Genomic DNA, 27,028 nt, shown 5'->3' with positions numbered 1-27,028 from the left:
ATAGAATGATTGTGGTAAAAATCATTCTATGAAAAAATACCTGCTTGTTTGTGGAAGATGTTATTCACAAAATCAGGCTAATTTTCTGGTGCTTGGTTTTGTCAATAATAGTAAGAGGTTGAGAAGGAAACCCTGGGGGAACCTCTCCATTTGCAGCCAGCAAAGCCTGTGCTTCTGCTCCCAGTGCTGCCATCATTCATTGTTGCTTTTGCCACTGCTAACAGAAGATGTAGTACTGGGTCGTGTAGGACATGATTCATCCTTTTGCACTACCTTTAGTATATGATATTTTCAAAAATAAATAAATTTCTTGCTATATTGATAGCAGTTGCCGTTGCAAGCAAAGGACACAGTTCTTGCCCTATGCGCAGGAAGAGGGTGTTGTGGAGGGGAGAGACCTAAGAAGAAACAATTGAATCATAGCTGGTTGATTGTCTTGAGGGGGTATTTCATTCTCCCCGTACTCATCCTATTTGGATGAGTCAAAAAATGGAAAAAGACACCATGAGTTAGAAATTACCAGTTTTTTAGAAAGTGTTAAATAAATTGCTTTTTAAATGGAACTGTACAATATTTATTGTGATTATTCATGCATGAGTAAGGACTAGAAAGCATAAGCAATAATATGAATTTATTCTGATTATTCTGACATATGTTTAAATATTTAATTTTTTTTTTTTTTCTTAAGAATAAGTTCTCCCATCAAGAAAGGCAGAACTTCTGTGTGATAACTGCAGATAGCAAACCATATGTTGACATGTGAAGCAGTTAATAAATTTTTCTTTTTGGATGCTAAGAATCTTTTTCATTGCATTGTCCCCAGGTAAACATGGCACATTGCATCTCAGCTGAGGAAAAGTTTATGTTGTTTTTTGGTAGTTGTCAGTACAGTATGGATTGTGAAGGAAGAAGGCACCCAGGAATATGCTGTGCTCACTGCTTTCTTGAAAGGGTAGAACACGGGGAGTTTAGATTAGATCATTAAGATGCAAGTGGACAAAATGGATAAACTAGGAAGTTTTGTCTTGAGTAATAATACAAAGTCATTCTCTTACTTTTCAATATTTAATGAAGGATACCAGCAAGATCGAGAAGGTGGTACGTTTGGGTTTTGGTTTTCTGCCTGGGTAACTGACAAGCTTTTGGGGTTTAGCAGATACATCAGTTTGGAGAGAGAAGTTGGAGCTCTTCATACTAATTAATTGAGAGCTGGCAAATGCAGAAATTACAGCATTTTTCTGGAGAATCTGGTTCTCCTTTTCCCAGCTTCCAATTTTTGCATCTGTTCTTGGATGGGTGGCAGCAGTGCTATGTTCATTCCTACAAGCTACAAGGAAGATGAAGGTGGAAAGTAGTGGTGAAAGGCTACAACAGAAAACCTAGCTGTGCTTGAAAAGCTTCCCACAGAAAGCAGAAGCACAGTGGCATCTCTAACTTCAGAAGAACTAATACCTTCTCATTTAGAAATACTGTTTCTACCAGACAGTCGGCTTTGAGAAATACTTTACATGGATCTTGGTGTAAATGAAGTTAAGAATATGTCTGAAGTATTGCCCTCTTGGTTCAGGCTTTACAGGGATATCTGTGTTTCCCAGTGATGACTGCTTTGATCATGTAATGCCTTTGCACTCCCACATCTCCATAGCTTGCCAGGCTTCCTTCTGGCACACAGCCCAACCTGCTGCAGCCCCAGAGGCTCAGAGCACTGCAGGTCTTCTTTTTTTAATGTGCAACATTACTTCTATCTTAACAAATCCTTACCAATGATCAAGTGAAATTGAGATTGTTGACTGATACCAGTTCAGATAGCTGCAATGAGTGAATGAGGTTAACTGTATTTTTAAGGAACTTGCAAGTGTTATAGACAATGTTTTTCTTTGTGTTAATATATATGTGCACTTATGTAGTTATGCACAAAATGTCCTGATGTTTTCTGTTACTGTTTGGTGAACAAAATCTGCATTAAGATAATGTAGAATAAATGTAAAAAGCATGAGTGCTTTACTGAAAAAGTATGTATCATCTGTGCAGGAGACTATCATCAGGGGACCACGAATGTTTTAAATTCAGCTTGCTTTATGTGATCTGGCTGCAGAAGTACTGAAAGGCTAAATTTCAGAAAAACATGCTTTTGATGAGTTAGGATCTGTATCATAAAGCCTTAAAGAGTAGGAAATCTGTTCAAGTGATTAACAGTGATGATATCCTCCAGAGGAGAGTGGGAAGTAATGGCATCCATCCCCACATGGTGTATGGGAACCTCAGCTATGCAGGTGGGTGGCACAGTACCTGGAAAGGATGACCAAGGAAAAAAAAAGGCCTCATGAAGGACTTCTCAATTATGGAGAAGAGGGAAAGCATCCAAATCAAAAACTTGTGAGGGGAGAAATTAGAAACACAAAGGCAGCCAGAAAATACACAGGACAGAGAAATGCAAGCAAGAATGTCTGCATGCAACAAGAATTTGAGTACTGAGAATTCATTGGAAGGAGAAATTATGGAGTTGCCAGACTTTTTGGGCAGGACAGGACTTTCCAAATATATGAGCTTGAGAGGTCCAAAACCACAGAAGATGTGGCAGGGCTGGAATGCAGGCAGGACATCCTCTTGTCTGTGGGATTGTGCTTGGCTTTCCTGTTCCCGGAAAACTTTAATCCTATGCCAGCAAGTGGAGATGATGGGGGTGTGAATTGTTTGGAAAGCAGGGTGGGTCTCTGCCTCTCAGCAAAGGCAGGTGGAGGGAACAGCGTAACCTCCTTGATGTGAGCACTGCCAGACAAAACTGGAAGGATGGATAAGGTCTCTTCGGTAACAGAAGACTTGGGAAAAAAATCTTCCTAAAATGAAAATACCTTTTTGAAAAACTGTTGGTAGTTATTAGATGAAATTAATGGTTAGAAATTGTTGATGACCTCCAAAAAGGTCAAACATGCAATGATACAAGAGATTTGGCTACTAGACAACATTGTGCTTTCTCCAAGAGGCAGTCTGACTTGAGAGATTCATGTTCGATAGCTGTTCCTAGTACAGAAAATGAAAGTGCTGTCTCTGTAGATGTCTCCAGAAGTCAGCAGCACAACTTCCTAATGACCTGGCTGGCACTTTGCTTCCTTGTTAGAATTGTGTTTTGCTACTGTTGTCCAACAGATGACGCCGCCAGTCACTAACTTGAATGCAGGCAAAGTGAAAAACAATTAATTTGCATTGTATGTGCAAATATGTATGCAAAATTTGTGTGTATATTCAACTGTGATTTCTTAAAATGGGTTATCCACCAGTCTTACAGGCTGATTTTAATTTTTTTTCCCCCTAGATTAGCCTCTTTCAGTGTCTGAACCCTTTGCTGTAAAGGATCTGTTTTGTATAGGACCTGTGGCCTGTATGTACTTTCAAAACAATGCACAGCATTCCTCTTACTCATTCCTTAGCAGACCTATTTCCTGGTATTCAAAGCAAGACTTGAAAGGTAGGATTGTGTTGTGTGTCAGAATATCACACAGAGTGCTGAAGTGTAATTTCTTGAGTAGCTGTCCCCTGAGAAACATCATGCAATAACCTTTTCTTTCCCCACACTGTGTGCAGCTGTTCCTTGCAAGTGTTGAGTGATGTAGTCAGTCACACTTGGATGACTTCTGTAGCTAATTTGCAGTCATCTTCTCTTTTCATATCCTTTTTCTTGGGTATGTGAGGGTAGGTTGTACAACAATCTGTTGTATGAGATTATAGCAGCCAATGTGAATGTACCTATATTTATGTGTGGACACAAATGTATCTACAGCAGATGTTGCTTGGAGAGAACCAGAGAAGGTCAAGGAGTCAGCTGACCTCATAAGCAGCAGCGTGCATGAAAAAATAAATTTGGGTGAAACACAACATAGCTTTAATGGCAATTAAATGGCAATTAATAGCATGGAGGTTGGAATATGAATTGTTTGTTCTGAAACAAAATGGAATCAGTTCAAGCAAACTGGATTGTGTGTGCCAGCTGAATTGACAGAACTGGTTTGACTCACTCATAGGGAAAAAACAAGTCACAAAGACTACCCGAATTTAGTTTGTCTTTCGGGGGTTTTTTTAATAGTATCAAAACATGAATACAAGTAAAATGAAACTTTTATGTAGCAGTCATAAAACCTGAGAAATGTGGAAGAGTTGCAGGAAAAGCTCTGTAAAGAAAATGGCTTAGGAAGATGACAATCTCAGTTGAAAGTCATGGCATCTTTCCAAGATGATGTATGTCCTCATTATGTGTGATGATGAGTAGCTGGTAGCTCTGTCACCACAGCTTCTGAAAGGGACTTGGCCTGAGGTGCCTTCAGGTGCTCCCTGGGTAGCAGGTACGCAGTGCTTGTGCTCAGATTTTGTTTCCATGGTTCTCTGTAACTGCTGAAGCATGGGAATGGCCACCTGAAAGGAATCAGGAAAGATTATCAAGAAGGGGCCAAAAAAAAAAAATCTTCAGGCAGAGCTATATCAAATTATTTCTTGAAGAGAAGTCATAAGGCTATATGTCCATTTGTGTATATATAGTTTTAAATTTAACTATAAAGATGGAAAAATCACTATAAAATATTTTTAAAGCAATTTGCAGTGTAATAATAAGCAAAAAACCACTGAAAGCTGTTGAGAGACACATTTGTTACAGAAGAAATGTGTGCCAACAGGTTAAAAACTAATAATATGAGGACTTGATCTGACTTATCAGGTACATTCAGGTTTGACTCAGATTTATGTGGAGTTGTGTAAGTTGTGTACAGTTAAAAACAAATCCAAACCTGTGCATGCATGATACGTGGATTTTCCAAAAGCTACATTTGAGAACTCCTTCCATTTTGTTTATCAGTCTCTTGGATGTATATGGAACATAAGGGCTGTCTTTCAAATGCTTTAGCTATGGGATTTGGGTACCAAGGTTAGTCACATTTCTGTAAGAGTTTCCTGAGCTTGCTGAAGAGCAGAAATCCCCCCAAGGTACCCCTTTTTTGGGTAGATGTGTTTAAAGAATGGGGAGGTTGTTTTGGCTAGTCTAGTCACAATTCAAAGATGATTCTTAAGGAAAACAAAACAAAATCAAACAAAACCAACTAACACCAACACAGAAAAACTCCAAAACCACAGCCAAGCAGCATCTTCATTTGTCTTGATCTGGGTGCGTCCTCACTGGTACATACAACCCAGTATCACTGTTATTTTACGGAGCAGTTTAACTTCACTTACTGTGTGACACTTGCTTCTTCATTGACTTTTGATAGTTGGCTTTAATCCACCTTGTAAATATTTCAAGTTCACATTTTATGCAGTAACTGATGAAACCTTTACTATAATGAGAATCCTTTTTTATGTTGTCTTTTCCACTGAGATTAATGGAGTTTTAAAATGTTATGTTTAAAAATGGTCATACCTTTGGGTCCTGACCTCTACAAAGAATGGTTTGCTCCCAGAGTGAGCACACTGCCGTAGGAGAACCATACTGTATTTTAGTTCAGCTGTTTGAGAGCATGATTGTAAGGTTTGGGAGTCTTATTTTTATTTGTTGGGATTTTTTCTTGTGGTATGGTGCAGAAGGCCCCCTTTAAACTGTGGTGCTAGGTAGATAAGGAATAGCCTGTCTCAACTGTAGACATTTGATATAATTTAGTGAGATTTGGGAAAGTGCATACCTTTTAGAAAGACAACAATGCTCCTATGAAAAATGAATAACTTAGCAGCTCCATACATAGTGATCAAACTCTTTCACAAGCTATGGAAAAGAAATTGTAAATACTATCTTCTGGTTACGGTCTGTTTTCCACCTCAGTAATTTATTTTTTTCTAATCCTTGAATAGCTGAACACTGTTCTATTGTATTTTGTTATGAATTATGAATTTGGTCCATTTGGGGTAAGGAGAGACTTAATTTTTTTCAACTAATAAATATGTATTGGTTTTATTCCTATAGAACGGGAAAGGGGAAGTAGCCATCTGCAGGTTTTTTCTTTGCACAGCTTCACAATGTGTTGAGCTAGTAGGCCAACAAAAAGACTTGTAAAGGTCTGTTTGACCCATGGCAAGGAGTGGTCCCATATTGTCCTGCAAAAGAAATGCAGGGGTTTTTGAATGAAGTTTAGTTTTACTGCATACCACTCACTTTTCTTCGTAGCAGCCAGAATTCTTTTAGTGGCAAGAGACTGCTGTCTCACTGATTCACTGAACTTTCCACATTGAGGGGAGTTAAACAGGACATGCTTTGTCAGCACTGATTGGGAAAACAATGGAGATCTTTACCTGTTGTTTCCCGTTGTTTGGACTGTCAGGTATGCAGCCTTATAGGTGTCTATTTCAGAAGTAATCTACAAAGGCTGTGTAGCAATGTTATCCGATTACATTTAAAGTCATTTTAAGCTCAGGCTGCCATGGTCCCATTCTTTCCACTTGCTCTCACTAGCCACCAATACTTGTGCAACCACACCATGAGCCATTTCAGGAGCTTAATCTGACTGAAAATATGTCTGTATATGGAGTTTTCAGCTGTGTTGACTCCCAGACCAGCTCACCAGAGAATTGCATGGATACCAGTAAATATAAAAGGCTTATCTAATTCAGGAATAAGCTAGCATTGTGTTCGGTAAGGGAACTGACATGCTTGAAGATTTGGGGAGATCTCCCAGTTTTAGTGCTGTGCTATTTTGTCTATGTCCTGATATTTCTCTTTATTTCCTGGATAGAACAAGCTTGTGCTTGTAGCTGCAGCCTGAGATATTAAGAATCCTTAATGAACGAGAAAAAATACTCCTCAGAATTTGCTGCTTTTCCTAATGTTTCCAGCAAGGGAGTAAATGAAATAAGAGGGAATGTATCTTAACAAATTATGTGGTTAATATTCAATATATATTGATACACATCTGGGAATATGAAGGCTCTTCAGGTAAATGAAGAAAAAGGTAAAGCTGAAAAGCAACTGAAAGTCATATTTTGGTACAAAATCCTACACCAAAGAAAAAAAGAATGGGACTTGATTTTAGACTAGAGCATTTTATACTAGTAATTTGACAGCTTCGGTAGCATTTCAGTTAAGACTTTGGATTTCTTATTGCAAACTGACCATAAGATGTGCCATGCAATTTTTTGTTTGCTTAGGATTTTGATAGTGCAAGAAAACTGATACATGGGTTAATAGCCTGCATTCCTGTGAAGACACTGCGGGATAGTACAGAACAGAACAAAGCAGTCAGTGTTATGTAGCATGGATTAGTTTTGCTTCTATAGTAAACAGTTCATAAATGATTGCTTAATGGTTGTTTCGCAAAATTTAAGACGAGCATTGTTTTTAAATCTCACCTACTGACTATCTCTATTAAAAGCCAATAGCAAGCTCTTTCTTGCAGTGTTTGTTGTTCTCTGTCATGGGCCAAAATAAGCTACTGTATGACCTGAAATTTCATTGTGTCTCAAAATTTATGTCAGCTTATTAATGAAGGCCAACCACCAACAGTAAATTCGTGCTGCATCTATAACACAACAGTTCATCTCCTCTGACATCATGACTGAATAATTTATAGATGTAGTTATCCTGGAATTTGTAGGGGTTATTAGCATTTTAATGAAAAAGATACAGCTGTTGTATTAAATCTTGACTTTTTTTTTTTTTCTTCTCCCTCAGTTAAGGGTTTCGATCTGTTCTTTGGGAGCAGCTGACAGCGTGTGGTAATGTGCTGACTGGCACTATGGGCAGGCGGTACCCAGGGGCTCACTATCGGCCAAGCAGCTCATGTACGTATGCTATCGGTCTCATTTATTTGTTGCTTTATTACTTTTGAAGGCTGCTAAGCCTATAAATTTTGAAGTAGTATTTATAAAGAATGCTGACATACTCTAATTGATGCCAGCCCTTATGTGTGTGTACCCAAATGGTAAGTATATTGATTTATGTTTAAACTGTAAAGGTGCTTTCTAGAACTTTAAAAAGTGGCCTGCCTTGTGACTTGACCAGATCTACTGCAGTGTGCTGTGGGTTTGTGTTCAAGGTCTCCAACTTCATTTATTATAGAGTTCTAAGGTTAGCTGCTGTTCCTCTTCTGTCCATCTCAAGCTTTTAATACCAGAAACCTTCAAATAACAAGTTACTTGAGCTTAAACTAAAATGTCACTGTGCACTGTAGCTTCAACTGCTTAAAACTGCAGCTAACATCTCCAGTTCAGGTTATTTATATTCTTGTGTTCAATATGATTCACTTTGTTTCTTTCCTCTGAATTGTATCCTATTGGATCATATTACATAATCTCTTACTGAAGTTTGTCTTCTGTAGAAGTGCAGAAAGGGAGCTCCTAGAATTTATCACCTCACTCCTTCCACCAGCCACCACACTGCAGTGGTTCCACAGTGCAGACCATGGGAAGTGAGCTGATGTGATCTCCCTGGAGACCTGTAGGGTAGCACCCCACCTCCAGCAGTCTGCTGCTGGTCCTTGTGCACTTTGTGTTGATCCCTCAGGCTACTGGGGTGAAGTTGTGGTAGGTTAACTTTTGTACTCACTCTTCCTTCTGCTGTAGCAAAAGAACATGATCCCACAAGGCTTTTCTTGGCATCAAAGCCAGCTTGATAAGCTCTCACTTCTGTAAAGTTCTTTCTGTTTCTGAAAAGAATTTTTTAAAACCCCTGACCACTTCAGGCATCTGGCTCCACAGATACTTGCATTGCCTGGTTCGAGAGGTAAACTGCAGTGAGAGCTGACAGCTGTGGCAGGACAGGGACTTCTGTGGTGACTGCCATTGAACATGAGGAACTAACTAACATTCATTCAGAACCTGACTTTCAGGGTTTTGCCTAACCACAGGGCTAAACCCTAGGAAGCAGTAAAGTGTGGTTACTTTCTGCCACAGACAGAAAATATGCATTAAAGTGGTGCATTAGAGCCAGCTTAGATACTGTGTCCAAAAACTTGTTTGGGGGATAATGTCTATACCACAGTGGAGGAAATAAATGGTTGTTACAGTTATGGCAGATCTTTGGTGGTCAGGTACTGGAGTACTGAGTTGGACTGATCTGTTAGAATGGCTTGACACTAATTCTAGGCACCAGCTTTCAAACATGGCCTCTCAGTGTGCTGCCGGACATGGTGTTCACGTCCCATGTGCAGGCTTGAAGCTCAGACATTTAAGATGTTCTAGTGTAGAAGTATCTAATCAAATCCATGACTACTTAGAGAGAACAAGTAATAGGCATTAGATTCTTACCGGTAGAGCTTGAAACGCTTTTCTGTTGTCTAGTTGAACAGTTTTAGGCATGAAGAGTAGAATTATTTACCCGGGGAAAGGCTGGGGCTCCCATCATCAGCCAGGACCAAATCTTGCATCAGAATCAATTGGCACCAGAACTCCCTCAGTTTGAAGACAGAGATATCAAAACACCTACTTCATGACTGCTTTGTGCTTTTGTTAAGCTAAGTTTTCCCTTTCCTTAACCTGTCAGTGTTTCTAAGGCAGGAAATTTTCTTTGTTTTTTGGTTTTGTTACTGCATGATTTGTGCAGCTTCCTGGTGCTTAACATAACATGTTTTGGACCTTCAGCAATAAGGTATTGAAATTGCCCAGTATTTGGGAAATGTGGATCATAATGAAATCTCTGATAACAGATTACATCTTGATGGAAGTGCTGGTAAAACACACAATTTTGCTTTTGTGTTCTTTGCATAAATAGTAAGTAATTGCACCATCTAAGTTACTGCATTTCATGTTTACAGTTGTTGCAATCTTAATGTTGTACATCAAGGACTTGGTGCAGCCTTAAGCTTTAGTTGCTGACTTTATCTTCTGTCTGTACATATACCTATACCTAAATAAATCTGTGAAGGGAAGAATTTTGTCTGTGTGGAGTATAGCAGCTGTATTGCCTCTTAGGTGGTAAGGTAACATTTCACCCATTTATGGCATTGACTGGTTTGTTGAATGATTTCATAACTTTATGGGATAGAATAGCATGTGGTCTTATGAGAATAACAAAAGGTTTTGTAGTTGTGGAAACACATAACAGTTTAAATAGAAAATGGCTTTTTTGAAGCGCAGTGCTAGGAAATATATTTCCTATACAGGTGCTGAAGGTATAAAAAGCAGCAAGGTGTTTAAATTGTAAAATGGAGAGCTGTGAATTTAGCAGGTGTCTGCTGGTTTAGACTTTTAAAAAGTGTAATTGGAGAGCAATGATCTCCCTTGATTATTGTCAGCAAGCAAAACAGGCGTATCCCTGGCACTGTCTAATGCTGCTTGTGCTGATTGAACACTCCCTTGTGTGCTATTTTGTTGGGTTTTCTGTATTTTCCTTATGAAAACATACAGCTTAAGGATGGATATACTGTCTCCACCTACTGAGAAGCTAGGTTTTGTAAACGGACTTCTTTCATTAATTCCTTCTGAGCTTTTTTATTTATGTTTTTCTGGTACTTGCTCACAAACTCCACTTTTCTGCATTGGCTGCTGCAGCTCTCGTGATAACAGGGTTCTGTTTGTGATGTTTAGGGAGCCTCGAATTTTATTTCATACTAATTTTTTTTTGTGCACAAAGAATTTTGTATGTCTTGAAAAAACCTTTTTAAAGGGCTTGTCCCTGCATATCCTGTCCATTTATTTTAGTTAATTGTAATCTTTTGCATGACATTGGATTCTGATCAAGTGTTTTGGAGAAAATGGGTTTGATTCCAGTACCTTCCTGCTGGCATTCAGTGCTCATGAAAGGGCTTAAAGAGCAGCATCAGCAGCAACAACAGCAACAGTAATAATAGTAATAAAAATTAAAAATGCAGACTTTTGTGAGACTGCTTTAAATAAAAAAAAGCCTGCTTTTTCAGAGGACATTAGAAGTTAGAAAGTACGGAAATATGTGGGTGATGGTTGTCAGCACTTGCTGACCTTTGGAGTGTGCAGGGGTGGAGGCTCAGTCCTGCAGTGGCACACCAGCCTTCACTGGGAGGAAGGCAGCTTGCACCTGGACCTCCAAGACCAGCCCTTGCTGCCCACAGACAGTGGTGCCACGTATCCCACTCTTAAGTCATCCTCTTGATTTGTGGCAGGTACAGATGGATTTCTGGATTTTTGACCAATTAGTGACTCAGACTAAGGTCCATGTGGAATGGTTTTTTAATGTGATTCTGCAATATAAATTTTAGAGCTGATGCAGATTTTATTTCAGAAACTTCTGCTGGAGGGTGACTTTTTTGTCCCAAGCAAACTTTTTTTTGGGAAATGCCATTTTTCAGAAACATTCATAAATCAAGGATGACAATGAAAGGAAGTATTCTTCATGAGATGGCACTCCCCTGGACTGCAGATGGAAGAGGTTTTAGTCTTGGTTCTTCATGATCATCCGCTTCATGATAAAGCTGTTCTTATAAAGAATGCAAACTGCTTGAGGGCAGAGAGCAGGGTTGACTTTATAAACTTGGGGTTTGATTTCCCTTGAGGAGCACTCAAATTTCTGCTCTGCCTCTGTCTATTCAGCTTCCCAAGGAATGCCCAACTGTGCCTTTCTTTGCGCTGAGCTTGCAAGGGAGCTGTTGTATCGTGAAAGTGCTAGAAAATCTTTGTTTCACTGCAGTGAAATAAAGAAACAAATGTGAGAATGGTAACATAAATAACAGCAAACCTCTGAATGAACACCTAACTTCCCATCTTGCAGCCAAGTTCTGATAATTACACTGCTATCATTAGTGCAAGATGAGTTGGTATAAAAATGTATCATTCTGTGGCTCTGTGGGCTTGGAGCTGCTCCTGCAATAACAGATTACTGACCCAAAGAGGCACCAAACCCCAAGGAGGAGTGTATGCAATGTGCAACTCTTGGTGGAAGCATCGGTAAAATTCTATATCTGCAATATCGTGCCCTGTATCTCCCAACCTCTTCTTTCCAGACAAAGACATCTTGGTGTAAATGAGATTCAAGCTTTAGCACTGCTCAGATCATGCTTGGGCAGGTGACGCTTCTCTGTAAAGTTTCTTTAAGAGCTCCCCATAACAGCTGAGGAAAAGGCAGGAAGACAGACAACTGATGGAGTGGAAATTGCAGAAGTACCCAATGACACGTGTTGCTCTCTTTGTTAAAGTCTCTGCTTTCTGCCTTTCCTCGGAAGCTGTGTGGAGACTGGCATAAGAACTTCATCTTCTTCTTGAGTGATCCTGATGAAGCTCTAATGCATGTGCTCATATTGACAGATAGGAGCTGACTCAGAGGCTGCAGATGAAAAGCTTTCTTTAGGGACTGTCTAGTACTCTGGCTGCCTCTCATCACTTTTGCATTTATTTCTTAGCATAATTAAATAGAAACACTGTCTCAGGACCCTGACAGGTCAATTTCTTCTTCACAGGGGAGACAGAGATAGACAGTGAAGGTTTCCTTGTAATTCCACTTGGGGTTGCATATGGTCATGGAGAGCCACCATGATAGCAGATTTGCGTCCTGTGTTTGTCTCCTTTCACAGAAACTCTAGTTCCTTTGATATTCGATACCTTGTGGAGATCTATGAGTTTGTAGATAAGAAAGAAGAACAGGGAATTTTGGCTAGCATGTCAAGAAGTCAAGACTCTGTGTTGCATTTCAGGCCAGTAATACTAGTAGTTTGCTCTTTTCCACTTGTTCAATGTCTTCTACAGCCAAGTTTGTTGAAACTGAATCTGCTTTCAGCCACACTCCAGTGTAATTAATATAAATGCCAGTAAATGCAGTTACTTTTCTGTTATGTTCTCCTTCCACTTTATTATGGATTGATCTGTTTAGTTTATGGGGACCATAAAGCAAATATGATAGTTTGATTTCATTTACAAAAATGTGGTTTGTTTTATATATGAGCACTATGGGCAGGGCCTTCTCAGGGAGCTCTACTGACTGCATCAAGCCAGGATTCAAGTCATTGCTGTATTCTAGTACCATTATGACATTGGGAGAGTTACTGTACGTCATGGCTCTTTTAGTCATTTCTTGGAGTTTTGTCAGCTTAAGCAGTACTACAACACTTGGTTTATAAACTCTTGTATGTTTCGAAATGTTTCTGATTTGTCCCATTGAAGTTTGGTTGAAGACAAGACATAACTTTGCAGGGAACTTTCAGCCTTGCTGAGATGTATGTCTTTGTATAATGAGCCTTTTTTTACTTCAGCCTTTTATGAAAAAACAGACTGGAAATGTAGAGACCTTTTTTGGTTTGATGTACCCTGAGCTCTGTTCCTTTACTGGAGGCAAATATGTAGGTAGAACATGTGAGTCCAATTTTCAGACAGTTTAGCAGATGTAGTTAAAAGTGCAGATACATAGTTACCTTACCTAGTTGAGATACAGAATGTTTTTAATGTACATGGAACACAAACAACCTTTTCAACATGCAAAATCTTAATTTGCACTTCTTGAGAGGCCTGATAGACTCACTGTGCAAAAGCTGGCACCCTACTGCTCTTTTCTGTGTCTGAAACTTTGACTTTTTATTTTTACTCATTGGTTTCAACTTACTATTAGCAATTTGAAATTATTTGCAAACGCTCTAGGAATTCATGAAATTAGATTTTTTTTGTATTGATACTTTTGATACATACATACTTTTATTGTTTATATCCATACAGAGTTGTAGACTTGACTGAAGGATTATTTACCATTTTTTTAATTTTCAAATTTTCATCTCTAGAGCCTAATTTGGTGCTAAAGTACAACTTTACAGTAAAGACAAAACAATAAAAAAAGACAAAAATATTTGCTGTAGAATGCTCTTTCAAATGCTTTTTAAGATACCAACTATGAGACAGTAAAAATAGGTGGCTCAAAACTATTGCTACCAGTCTGGGTAATCTGAGGATAAAAACATTTCCGGATAACCTTGTTTGATAAAAGTTTAATGTATAACGAGCCATAGATTTGTAATATGTGCTTCAGAGGGCAGATGAAGTTGTAGCAGGTGAAATCATGGTATCAGGCCATCAGAAGTTTAAAATAAATAAGTTTAAAAAGGGAGACTGAAATGTCTTTATGTGCATGCAGTTAGTTCTTGGAGAAGCAGATTGTGCTCAGGAGTATGCAGCCTTGTTTCAGGCTTTGCAGGAATAGAGAGCGTTTGTGAGCTGCAAATTGCAGGGCCTCAGACAAGGTGTGTAGGAGGTGGTTATTGATATTAATCTGTTTATTTTCTTGCTTTGTTTTGTTTGTTTGTTCCCCAGCGCCGCATCTGTGCTGGAACCTTAACCATTCCACCTGACAGGGTCTCAGTTAACATTCTACCTACTTGTCTTACTAGTGCTGTGACCTGTGCTTAGTGTTTTTCCTGCTTTTGGTGTCTGTGTCACCTGATCAAAGTGCTTGGGATTGGTCCGTTGCTGTTTCAGACAGCTGGAAAGCTGGTCCTGGACCTTGTGGGTTTCCTTAAGACTGTTAAGGAATCGATCATCTTTTAAGTGGCTCTGTTTCCTGATTTAGGAACTGACAAATGATCAAAGTTAGATTTATGTGGAGCTGAAAAATCCCTGGTTTGAAATCACCCTGAATCAGTCGAAGTCATTTTATGTGCCAAATCTGTGGCTCTTGATTCCTTTCTAATGCTTCATCAAGCATATGGGTAGGCTGCCTGTCCTACAAAACATTTTGGTTACGTTTTTTCACTGAGACAGCTTATCCTAACTTTCTGTTTCATGTGACATTTTGCTTTTGTTTTGGTATTTCTGATCAGCTTCGATTACAAATTCGTAAGAGTTATTTTTGGATGGCACTTGAGATTGAAGCTGCAGAACATAGAAATCCTTCTTGCTTTATTAGTCATCTCAATTGCAGAAATTCAGGTTACAGTTTCTGAGTTTGTGTTTCTGTTTAAGGGAGAATGACATTTATGCTTGTGCCCTGTATTAGCACTTAGGTTAAAAGTAGGGATATTTGTAAATTAACAAATTTGCAAAGTCCGAGGCACAATCTTTATGACAGAGATTGTGTAATTTATATGACAATTAAAAAAGCTTATGTTAGAATGTTAGAGCTCAGCAGTTTAATTTAAACAACAGGATTAGAAAAAGTTACAGCTGTTTACTTAGCAAATGTCGCTGTGAATGTATAGATCCAATGACAGAAGCCTTGTTATCTGGGCTCACAAGTAGCCAGCAGATAAAACACAATTCCATCTTCTTGCTGTGTCAACGCTGGTTTTGCCTACCAGACTGTTCCATTCTACATGTGGGGGAAAATCTAATTAAAGGGAGAAGATTGATTTGGAAGAAGACTTAGAATGCCATCTTGTTTTTTTCCCTCACTAAGTGCAGGATTAATTGTTATGGCATGTCATGGCTATGTCTTATATAAATGAAAGAATTGCTCTTTATTTCTTAAAGTGGTTTAAATCAAGTGGTTGCTTGATTTAACAGTACTGTAGTAGCACAAGCTGACCTACATTCTCTGCAATATAAAGTTTCAGTTAAGTAGTCAAATACACACTGATTATTTAGGTGTACCTATCTTAACAAAAAAAAAAAGTAGAGGAACAGTGGATTTAGCTGGTTTCTTTTTGTCTTTATTTTTTATTATTATTATTATTCTGTTTTCTTTGTATCTGTTATAATCTGATTCTGAGAAACACCTTGTGTTGGAATTTTTTCTGGATGAGGAGTTTGGCTTTGTGGGAAGGGGGAAAGAAAAAAATGGTAAATGTGAAGGCATATTCAACTTGAGAGCTACAACTCATTGAGGATCTGATAGGTTTTTTCCCTCAATTACACCACATAAAGACAGATCACCTTTATGGATTCCCATTAATAAGTGCAGCACTGGAACAGAAACAGCATTGCTGCTAGGCTGTTGCAGTTGGTTGGCAGCATGATTAGCTCTAAAAGGAGAAATTTCATTATTGTGGCAGCAGAGACTGGCAGGGTGCTCCTTGGGGGTAGAGGAGCCAGGACAGAAAGCTGGTTACCAGATAGTGATTTCAGTAGAACTAGGTGAAGCAGGAAGTAGCTGGAAATGGGAGAAGCTGCATTTAGCAATCAGGCTGAAGTGCTGATTTTATTCTAATGTGAGGACAGATCCAGGGTGGAATAGAGAGGGCTGTAGTGATTACCTGCTTGGGCAGGGGTGTTGTATTTGATGATCTGGAGAGGTCCTCACCCTCAGCAACTCAGAGATTTGTGTGAAGTCATCTGCAGATAGATTTGAGAGCACCATGTGCTTGCAGCCTTGCTCCTTTCCTGCTCTTGCATTCCGCAAACTGCTCTGCCCACCATCATAATTCACTTTCTTGGCTCTGCTGAGCTTTCTCTTTCCGGCTTCCAAGCTCAATGCAGCTAGGATGTCACTAACAGAGGGAGCAGCAAGAAGAAAATCATTGGCTGTAGTCTCTGATCTACCACAGCACTTCATTTGAATGTTTTCTTTCCTTTTCTGTTCTGAAAGTTTTTGGTGTTGCCTGGAATTTGTGTAGATATCTAGGTAAGAAGAATCAGATGAAGGAAAGCTTCTAGTCTGGATTCTGATTGCAGCTAATAATGTAAATCTGTGGTTTATTAGGATGCTTTTGGCTGACATCTGTTTAACTATTACCATTAACCAGTCATAGTTTTCCAATGTATGTTTTAACATTGGAATTCACCCTTTGAAGTGAAGGGAGTTAGCTGGTGTTGAGCTGCAATCATTGTATAATGAAGGTGTTCTCTTAGACTGCTTAGACTTTAACTGAAGCCCAAGTGTATAAGACCTGTGGCTGTAGCCCCATGGCATGAAGTTGTCATTAAATGTTTTGTGCTCAGATTTCCCTTGAAGAAGGTAAATCTGCTTTATGAAAAGATTTGTATCATTTCTTCCTGTTTCCTAGATGCAGTGACAAAAACACATGAGTTGCCGTGAGTACCTTGTCTCTCACTGTGTGTGTCACTCATATCCAAACCAGAGACTTAACTGCAAAATGGTTTATGTGTGAGAAGATGACCAGGAAAGGGTCTCATACTGGAATTTACTGCCTAACTTTCTTTTTATGGTTCCCTCCTGTGAGATCAACCCTGTGCTTCTTTGTTTCATATGCTAGATCTCATTCTGCAAATTTTTTTGTGAACCTGCCTTACTGCTGTGTTTTCTTTTACCAGTGCTGCTGTGGTTTCCTGAGTGAGGTGTAATCTCATATTTTCCAATGTATTTAAGTTTTTGCTACAGTATGTTAACTCAAACTGGAGAATATTTTTGAATTTGTGCTCCTAGTAAAGTTGTACATTAACAAAAATATAATAGTTGTTTTTAATTACATGTTCGTGTTGCTGCAGACTAGCCTCTCTCATACTTTAATGAGTGGTAAATATCATTAGAAACTCAGAAGATCCTCACTGTTATGCTGTGAGCTTTATTTAGAATGCTTAACATCTCTCAGGAGCTTCTAAAATGTGGTATTTTTCTTTTGTGTTTTCTTTTGGTTTTAATTCTTAAATGGTCCCTCTTTTCAGATTTCAAATTATAATCTATTTCCTGATGCATTGCTGACGCCCCGCGAGCCATGTCAGAAGTACTTCCAGGTCAGATGCCCTTTAAAAGATTCTGCTATGCAAATATGTGAAGTTTTCCACTTATTTTTCTTCTTCTTTCCTGGCACATATTTCACTTTCATTTTGCCTTACACATGAAAAAGGGAAAGCACTTATTTTTATTTTTTTTAACTGTGCCTTTTTGAAGAAACTCTCTATTCAGCTTTTTAAAAACTTCCCATAGACAATACAATGCAAAAAAGTCATTAGATGGCAAAAACAAATTGGTCACGTACTATTCTGTGTTTGTAATGGCATTTTCTCTCTCCTTCTTCTAGCTCTGTAAGTTTTATGCCAAGATTGAAAAACATCCATAAAAGCCATTGAAGTAATAGTGTTATTTGTATTATTATGCTCCTTAGAGAATTGGCATTACTCTGTGTTGAACACATTATAGTGGTAAAAGTATTTTTATCTGTATCTGTAAGAATGTTAAAAGTCTACAATTGAGGCTGGGAGTTCTTTTAAAAAGTAAAGAAGTCAAAACCCTTAATCAATTGCTGTGACAGATCCTCTACTGAGTTAAGTGCTGTCTTGAAGAACCAACAGTTTAACCAAGTTATTATTCCCAGTAATGATGATGTTCTAATTGTTGTTAGCTTTTCACCAGAGTAGACTATTTTTTAGTGTAGTACCCTGCTTTTACTCACTTACAACTTAGCAGTGCTCCCCTACTCAAACTGAGATATATGTATCAACTCAGTGATTCCTGGTCTAGTTGTCCATTTGCATTTGTTCTTCAGCAGAAGGTAGAGAAATTGAAAATATGGTGCCCTGTGCCAGTAGCATGGTCCTTGCTGGTGGCTAGGTGGCACAGGAGCTATCTGAGAGGGGGATGGAGTCTGCCTGTGGCAGCCCTGGATGCAGGAATCTAGGGTTCCTGCATTTTATTGAAGTTTTTAATTAGGAAGTTGGGATGTGCTTCCTGTGGGAAAAGTGATATGTTTCAACCATCATTGTGTCCTGTATAAAGGAGGAGGGACAGGCTATTGCTCTTCTTCCTTGCACTGTTGTACTATGCAATCTTTCTTCAGTGCTCTTAGGCATTTCCTGGCATTCCAATTTTTCTGGTGCTTTAGTTAGTCCTGGTCTCGTAGCAGCTCCTAACCTTGAGATGAAAGATCTGCCCATCTGTATTTCTTCTTCTCTTTTTGCCGTCTTTTCTCTTTTTTTCTCATATGTGTGTCTGCTTCGAAAAGCAGAGGGAAGGCGGCCATGTGGATCCCAGGGTGTGGCTGGGAGCACAGGGTGACGGCCAGGAGCAGGCCGGTGGCCCCTGGGAGAACAGCCTGCTTCACTCTCTGCTCTCCTTGTGCTGCTGTTTGCCTGTTCACTGGTCATCTGAGCATGATGGTTTGATCAACGGGTCACCTGAGATGGGGTCAGGAGGGGAGATGGTGTCCAGTGAAAGGTTTGTTTTGACATTTTTCTGTTCATGGTCATACACCAACCCAGCTTAACACCCAAGTCTCAAACACTGTGTGGGTCACAAGGACTCCTTGACTTAGTCGTTGAACAATGTGCCAAAGTTCATCAAATCAATGGAGAACCTTTAGAAGCAGATTAGTAAAATGTAATACATTTTGTTGCAATGTTTCCAAGGGCTTATTCTTAACAATATTTCTGAGCTATGAAACAATAACAGCAGGGGGACAAGCTAAAGATAAGCTTGCAGACAAATACTTAAGCTAGGTGTAGGAAGGTTATTTTTAAAGAAATTTGTTCAGTGACAAAAACAGTGGCAAGCATTGCATGAAGTAGCTCATTTGTTACAAAGGAGAAGAATAAATTTCAATCTTGTTCCATATAGTGGTAATTGTATTTATTGGTGAAAAACATAAATGCTTGTATTAATTTGCTGAAGCATGAAGTAAAATGTAATCTAGTAAAATCTCTAGATACCATGCAGTTGCATGAATTCTAAAGGTCAGGCAGTGGAGGGGGGAAGTTATCCTGCCCTATTGCTTTACTTTTTTTATATGACTTTCATGTTGTCAGATTTTCAGTGATTCAGAAAAGAATACAAAGCAGACAGTTGATATGTAGAAGCTGTTTCATGTAAAACATTTTGGTAATGTCTGATCAGATGTGACATTGCTTACATTAGTCCTGGTTGGTTTTAAACAAGATCCAGAAAGCTCTGTGTGTATATACGTGTTTATCTGAGAAGTAATTTATTTAGTTCCTTTAAATTTTGTAGTAGTTGTGTTTTAAAGTCTCTTGTGGCTAAAGTTTGTTTCAGGATGTTTGTTAGCTGTTACCTAAGATGATGGCTTTTGCACAGCATGTGCATGGGGTGATCGGTCTTCTAGAGAATTTGCAGTTGGTTTAGACTGACTGACCAGGGCTTGAGAAATTGGCAGACATGAAAAATTGTAAAATTTAGTTTAAATTCTGTTTTTAACAAGTTTTAGAAATTGTTCTTCAACAGCTGGGTGGGTGATTCAGGAAACAAAGGGTATTATATTACCTGATCTGCTTGGTTTCAAATGTACCAGAGTGATGTTTGCAAGTGAGCAGCTTTGACAACACATCAAAGAGGAGGGAACACTAGCAATTGTGCCTGCATTTAGGTAACAGGGTGAAGTGCTCCTTTTCACTCCCTTTATATATTATATGTTCTTTTAAAACCCATATATTTAATCTCTTGTAAATCTGTACAGCAGTCAATTCTGTCATATATCAAATATACAAAGATGCAGCACAGCTCAGCTGGAATGATCTGTCATCGGCTAGCTCAAATTACAGCTTTTCATTTCTGAGTAAGCCCCAGATACCTTTTTATGTGCAATATACGCAGTCAAAGATAACTGAGAATTAGGAACAACAGAAAGGGTGTTTCATGTTGTGGCAAATTTACTGTGGAGTGATTTATTAATTGGCCTCTAATTTAGTTGCCAGGTATCAAACAACAGTGACTACTACAGTAAATTGAGGTGTTCATGGAGTACTTGAACAGATTAGTGGAAGTCATAAATAGACAGTACAGGAACAAATTACAGGGTTTTTTTTTTTAATGAGTTCTTTAAAAATGTATATTTTGATTATTTTAATAGTCAAAAAATCTGTTCCCTCAATAAACTTAATATTTTTTCAAAGTATGAGCTGTACCTTGGCTAAGAAAAATCAGAAACTTGTTTACAAGCAGACAAAAGAATGATAATATTTAACACTGTAGTATGTATTCTCTGCCCTAGGATGTGTGTTTTATCCTTAAGCTTGAACTTTGTGAGCTATAGAAATAGTAAACCATCTCTGGAGCCAGCCCTTTTTTTGAAGTCGATTGAATTCCAGCAGCGTATTTTATCAAGGGATTTTTTTCCATGCCCCTGGAAATCAAATACACCTTTGTGAAATAATCTTCTGCTTGGATTCCCTGACTCTCTGCTTCCCTTCTCTTAAAAAATAAAAAAGGAAGGTGGCAGGGGTGAGAGGGGAAAGAAAGAAAGACAAATAGCAGAGGAAATGCGGGTGTTAGGAGGCAACAACTGACCAGCGAGTCAGGCTTAGCAGTAACAGCACTATCCAAAGATGAAAAAGAAGCAACATCTGTCTGCAGTCTGCTTAGAAATATTTCAAATTTCTGCTTCCTAGTGATGAGCACATGAGAACTTATTTCCCTCCTCATCCGAGACAGAGGTGAAATACTGAAACAGTTATGGTAAGATAGTGAGAATCCCAGGCATTTGCAAAGGGCACCCCTGCTGTCCTAGAGCCTGTCTGCAACAGAATCAGAATTGAAAAATCTGCCCTGAAATTGTCTTGTATAGGGTCAAAATTTTTGCTTTTTCTCATCTTCGTGATCCTGATGATCTCTCTGTACATTTTCCTGCCTCTGTTATTCCTTATTTAATAAGATAAGCTTTTGTCTCTTCTCTTACCCACTTAGGTGATTTTCCTCCAGTAAAACAATTACCTGAAGTGCTACATGCCTTTACCAGAAGCTCTAGCAAAGGAGTGCCTGTAATGAATGTGTTTCACAACGGTTTCTTTTGCTTTTCAGTCGATTCCGGTGTGGACGCGCTGGCGGTGTTCATGGCAAGCGGCGGCACGACGGACATTGTGAACCGCAACAGCCCCGCCACCCCGCCCAACACCCTGAACCTGCGCTCCTCGCACAACGAGCTCCTCAATGCAGAGATCAGGCACACAGAGACCAAGAACAGCACTCCTCCAAAATGCAGGAAAAAGTACGCGCTGACTAACATTCAGACAGCCATGGGTCTTTCCGATCCAGCAGCTCAGCCCCTTCTGGGGAACAGCTCTGCCAATATAAAGCTGGTGAAGAATGGAGAAAACCAGCTCAGGAAAGCTGCTGAGCAGGGACAGCAGGATCCCAACAAAAACCTCGGTACCACGGCAGGTGTAAATGTAACTTCTGAGAAGTTTGAAAGCCATGAGCCGATCCCGCAGGATTCCTCTGGCTGTGAAATATTGCCCTCGCAGCCAAGGAGGACCAAGAGCTTCCTCAATTACTATGCTGATCTAGAGACATCAGCTCGAGATCTAGAGCAGGGGTTTGTTGCGATGGAAGATAAGTCTGCACAAAGCAACAGCCAGGCTTCTACTGTTATTGTCAATGGGGAGGTCCTGCCCCGGAAACAGAACAAGATGCCAAGCCCAGAGGATGGCCAGGTTGCCACAGTGTCATCAAGCCCTGAGACAAAGAAAGATCATCCAAAAACCGGGGCCAAAACAGACTGTGCCCTCCACAGGATTCAAAACCTGGCCCCGAGTGATGAGGACTCCAGCTGGACTACTCTGTCCCAGGACAGCGCCTCGCCGAGCTCGCCTGATGAAACAGGTACACAAGCAAAGGCTCCTCACAGCCACTGTTTTAGAAAGGGGTTGCTTAGCTTTTCTCAGCTGGTGCCAGGAAGGAGAGAGGTATTTAGCAGTTTCAGTGAGGAAGTGGATTGTATCAAAATACAAGCCCTGGCTTTGCACACAGCTGCCTGGCTGCGAGGGAATTCTTGGAAGCTTCCTGGTTGATTGTAGCAGCTTTAAGAAAGGCACTAGCAGATGCCATAAAATGGGTCCTTGAAATATGCCAACTACACCTCTTGCTTGTTTATAAATAATTGCTCTTCAATAATCAGTGGCTGCATGTTGTGAGAGGAACATGATTGTTGGGAAATGCTGAACTGCTAATAGCTACGTATGCACAACAAAAAAGCTTTTCTAAATGATGATCTGGAAGTTCGGTGAAGATTTTTACTTTGGTAATGTACAACTTTGTAAGTGTTCCTCACTACCTCCCAGTCATTTGATGATGCTCCCTCCCTATGTGCCAGCATGGGTAAAGAGAAGCCCTCCCAGCTGAGTGAGGAGTTGTGCAGTGAGCCCTGGTGGTGTCCATCCTGGAGGTCTGTGATTTTGGGCATGAACAGGGCTCTTCACTGCCACTGCATCTAGGGTAGGAGGAGTGCACCATGTGGGTTCTTCACAGCTCAGTGCTCTCCACCCCTTGCATTTATGCTCCAATAATAGATGTTAGGGCACAAAGAAAGAAAGAAAGACATTTATCTAGGGGGAAAAAAAAAAAAAAACATGCTGTAAAGTTTTAGTCATATAAGTTCTGGGAAGTGAAAAAAATCCCCCAGTATTATGAACAGTTAATCCATAAAAGAATGTAGTCTAGCAGATACCTGGGGAATTAATAATGTTCAGTCCAGAGATTGTATTTAGCACTTCATTTTATGCAGAAATATTATAGAAATATGGTTTTCCTGAGAAGACATCATTGAAAATAACAATATGCTTCTTTCAGGGCTTCTGAATTGTTTTGTCTTTCTCTTCCCACTACTAACAATATTTCATTATTCAAATCCTGGAAATCTGAATGTTGTTTTGTAAGGTATTTTTGTTGTTTTGTTTTCATATGTTTTCTTTTGGAGTTGTGTAATTCAAAAACCCTGAAAATTTTATTCTTAATTGATTGCACTGGGAATGCATCATTGTTTAGATAAAATCCTCCTGAAGTCTTCTTAGGGCAGGATACTTGTATGTGTGGTCTAATAAAAAGGCATTTTCAAGAGCCTTGACCTTCTCTCTGAGTGAGGAGGTCAAAAATAAATATAACTCAATTTAAAGATGCAAAGCAACTGATTTATTTAAACAAATGCTAGTGTTGATAAACAGATATGATAGAATCCATTAATAATGGGCACTGAATACCACAAACACAGTACAGTGTAAGAAATGTGTTTTGAGGAGACTCTTCTTTCTTCTCCAGGGAAATTACCTGTATGTGCATCTTGACAAGAACTGCATTGACCTCAACTTTCAGATAATTTTATTAGAGCTTTCAGCTATCTAACCTTATTTCTGAGATTCAGTACTTCTAAAAAGAGTCTGCAGTGATTTTTGAAGCAGAAAAAAACTATAGTCAGCAAAGCAATGGGATGTCATAAAGATCTTAGCACATGCCAAGCCCTAATGGGTTTTCAGGCAGCCTTCCTAGAGACAGGCAGCGACTTGCCACCAGAGCTGATTGACACCCAGCACTGCAGGCAGTGCCCCAAACAAGGAAACCTGCCTCCCTTGGCCTCAGGCACTGCATCTCCCCTGGGACCTACTGTACCTATCCAGCTCTGTCATCTGGAGAGTCTTATGAATAACCAGACACCAGCTCCAGGTGGTTTTAGTACTGCAAATGTCCAGAACTGGGTTCACATAATGGGGAATGCTCCCTCCTTCTGTCTTAAGAAACTTCCCTTAGTCTAGCTTTCAAAGGAGACACATCTTGTGTTATTACACCATCTGCCTATTCCTTCTCTCCCTTCCCTATGTATTCATCAGTTTCACCTGGATGAATTTGTATGTATTCATTGTATGAATCTATGTGGTGCAAGCAGCAGCAAAGCACATGCCCCAGAGCTCAAACCTAGGAGAGAATGAGGGTGATGTTTTCTGTTTGTGGCTTGCTTTTTTTTGTTTGGCTTTTTTTTTTTCAGAAGCTCCCTAGAAGGCAGGCACATTTCTTAATCTTTGTATCACCTGAAAAAAACAATTTCGGTGGAAAGTTATTTTACCATAGTAATGTACAGTGCTCTGTGTAATAATCTCTAATGAATTAGAAATGGGAATTCTTCAGGAAATAAAAATAATTCTCTTTGCCTCCAAACCAACAAGAAAACTGGATTTTGCCTTTGCTTTCTGTTTTAATTTAAATAAATCCCCTCCTTCTAGAGCCAGGAATAACCTCATAATTAGGAAAGTCCCTGAGATGTGGGACACATGATGCTAGAGAGCCACAGATGTTTCTTGCTCTATGTCAGCTGCCCTTCTTGCTCTCTTCAGGGTTGTGGGAGGATGTGCAGGGGCAGCAGCCTCCTCTGGCTGCTTGGTCTCTCAGCCTTTGGGTCACATAATGCCTTGTTTCTCCCTAGCTGAAATCAAAGGGTTATTAAAACCATAAGTGTCCTCTTTTTCAGACGTGCTGCTGCTGTGTGCAACTGCAATATCCCAAATGCCTGTCTGCTGCTGGTCTCTGAGCAGATACCTGAGGGCAGTTGAATAGCTGGTTACAAGTAAATGAGTTCCATCCTGCGCAGAAGTGGCAGCTATGAGACTGGCCCTTGGGGATCAGGAGTGCTGCTCTTGTAAAGAGAGCCCAGTGTTCTGAAATAACAGCATGTCTGGGGAGAATAGCCCTCTTAATACAATAAAAACCTCAGTAAATCATGAACTGGTCATAAAGACTTATAGCAGTGGTCAATTCTGCCTCTGGTTTTAACCAGCATCTTTGACTAAATTAAAATGAATGTCCTCTTAAAAGCATGATTCTTCCTTTGCAGTACCTATCTGATACATTCAATAAGCCTGTTACTTGCTCAGAAAATGTTTTCTGTGTTCCTGAGTGGGGGAAAAAGATTTATGTACTAAAACTACATTAAATTACATTGGGGATTAACACAAGTCTTATAAAACTAGAGAGAGAACCACCTATACAGTTGTAGGGTTCTAAGTAAACACCCAATTTTTAGATTTTTGGGAATAAGAGTCTCTGGTTCACACTTGCTGTGCATCCTAAAGGCTGGCTACTTTTAATATTGGGCTATTATATTTTTTTAATCCTGCATGTTACTGATAACCACGTCTCAAGAACAGTGCATGTTTTATAGCCTCAGACTTGACCGTTTGCTGACTGCTTATGAAATAAGAAAGGTGACTATTGCTCTGTATCTCCAGTGTGTGTAGGTAACATTCTGCATGTGAAGTTACTAACTGCATGTTTGTCTCTTACTTAGCCATCCCTGCAAGAAGATTTTATGGTCAGTTTAAAAGAAATAAAACTTCAAGGGCAGCTGTGGTTACACAATGTTCACAGTCTACTGGTAGAAGGCTATAAAATAAATTGAACTTGAAAGATGATCCTCTCAAGTACACGTTGCCACTATCAGTTGCACAGGGAGGCTGCTTGCTGTGTTTAGGCAGTCAGGTTGGGTTTATTCAGTGACTCTCAGTGGAGCTACCCAAATCCCTATCTTGGATGCTTCAGTGCTCTGACTTGAAATCAAAAGATTCCACAATTAAGAGTGGCAATCAGTACCCAGATTCCACAATTAAGAGTAATAATCATCACCCTTTTGAATTGAGATAGATAACAAAAATGGGTTTGTAAAAGTGAATTAATGTGCTTAAATTCAGGAATGGGAGAACAGATGCTTTATACAGCAATGATTAACATCCTCCTTGTTTAATCTCTGCTATGTTGTTCCCAAAGGGTCTAGGATGGTTTGTGATATAGCTCTCTCCTAGCATGCCATCTCTCCTTGGGTGCCCTGGGTCTAGGGGAGATTGAGTTTGAGGACAGTTGGCTTGTGGGTGGCTGTGCTTTGATGACTAAAGCATTGCTGTGGCTAGCTCAGTCCTTCGGCTACAAGGAGTGTCAAATGTGGCCCAGCGCTAACTGGCACAGCTTCATTGATTTTCACCTTACTCCAGCTGAACTTCTGGCCACTTGATGGGAGTCTAACAAACTGGGTTGTTTTGCCCTTGATATTTCATTTCTTGTTCGGTGTTTGTCTTTTCAGGGACACTTCCCATGCTACCTTAGTAAAGCACGTAATTCCTAATCCAGAAAATATCATAGTGTTGCTTTGTATAAAGTGCAGTATTATGATTTTGAGCGTGTTAAAAATGAGTATTTTTCTATTCAGTAAAATGTATAGTTGTGGGATAAACAAATTTACCCAGGGCCGGCGCCTGGAACATGTGGAATACCTGCATGGGAAAGTGAAAGGTGGCAATGGGGAATAGAGGTGGTGGCACGACAACACAGGGAAGTAAATGCCAGCGTCATACCACTGCCTGGGTAGTTCACAAGATGCCCAGAGCACTGCACGTTTCCCTTAACTCCACAATGCGCTCTACATGAATGTGCATTGTTAAGAGATATTAGGGCATGTTTTTTGTGTGCTGTAGCAAAATGGAGAACTCTTCTGAGCATCTGTAGGGCAGACTCAAGTTTCAGAAGTGGTAAATAACTTAATCATGTCAGGTATTTAACTTGACAAACTTTTTTGGAAACTTT

General features: G+C 39.6%; 1 protein-coding gene across 10 annotated transcripts in view; it reads left to right on the top strand.

Moving 5' to 3' along the window:
- APBB2 (amyloid beta precursor protein binding family B member 2) overlaps window positions 1-27,028 on the top strand; it is a 165,942-nt gene that overhangs the window by 56,922 nt on the left and 81,992 nt on the right. For 5 of the 10 annotated variants that reach the window (XM_066185651.1, XM_066185652.1, XM_066185656.1 and 2 more), the window contains 2 exons: window positions 7,640-7,749; window positions 21,494-22,294. In XM_066185651.1, the coding sequence (XP_066041748.1) occupies window positions 7,704-7,749; window positions 21,494-22,294 (847 nt within the window). In that variant the 5' untranslated portion in view covers window positions 7,640-7,703. Of the gene's footprint in view, window positions 1-7,639; window positions 7,750-17,412; window positions 17,482-18,817; window positions 18,902-21,493; window positions 22,295-27,028 lie in introns of those variants that run through there. The other 5 variants (XM_066185661.1, XM_066185658.1, XM_066185660.1 and 2 more) reach the window with 2 other exon arrangements.

This window comes from Chamaea fasciata, unplaced genomic scaffold, assembly GCF_029207755.1.
Source record: "Chamaea fasciata isolate MVZ Bird 193981 ecotype frontalis unplaced genomic scaffold, bChaFas1.0.hap1 SCAF_6, whole genome shotgun sequence".
NCBI lineage: Eukaryota > Metazoa > Chordata > Aves > Passeriformes > Sylviidae > Chamaea > Chamaea fasciata.
The sequence above is the reverse complement of the archived record's forward strand: the minus strand, read 5'-3'. Positions and strand labels throughout refer to the sequence as shown.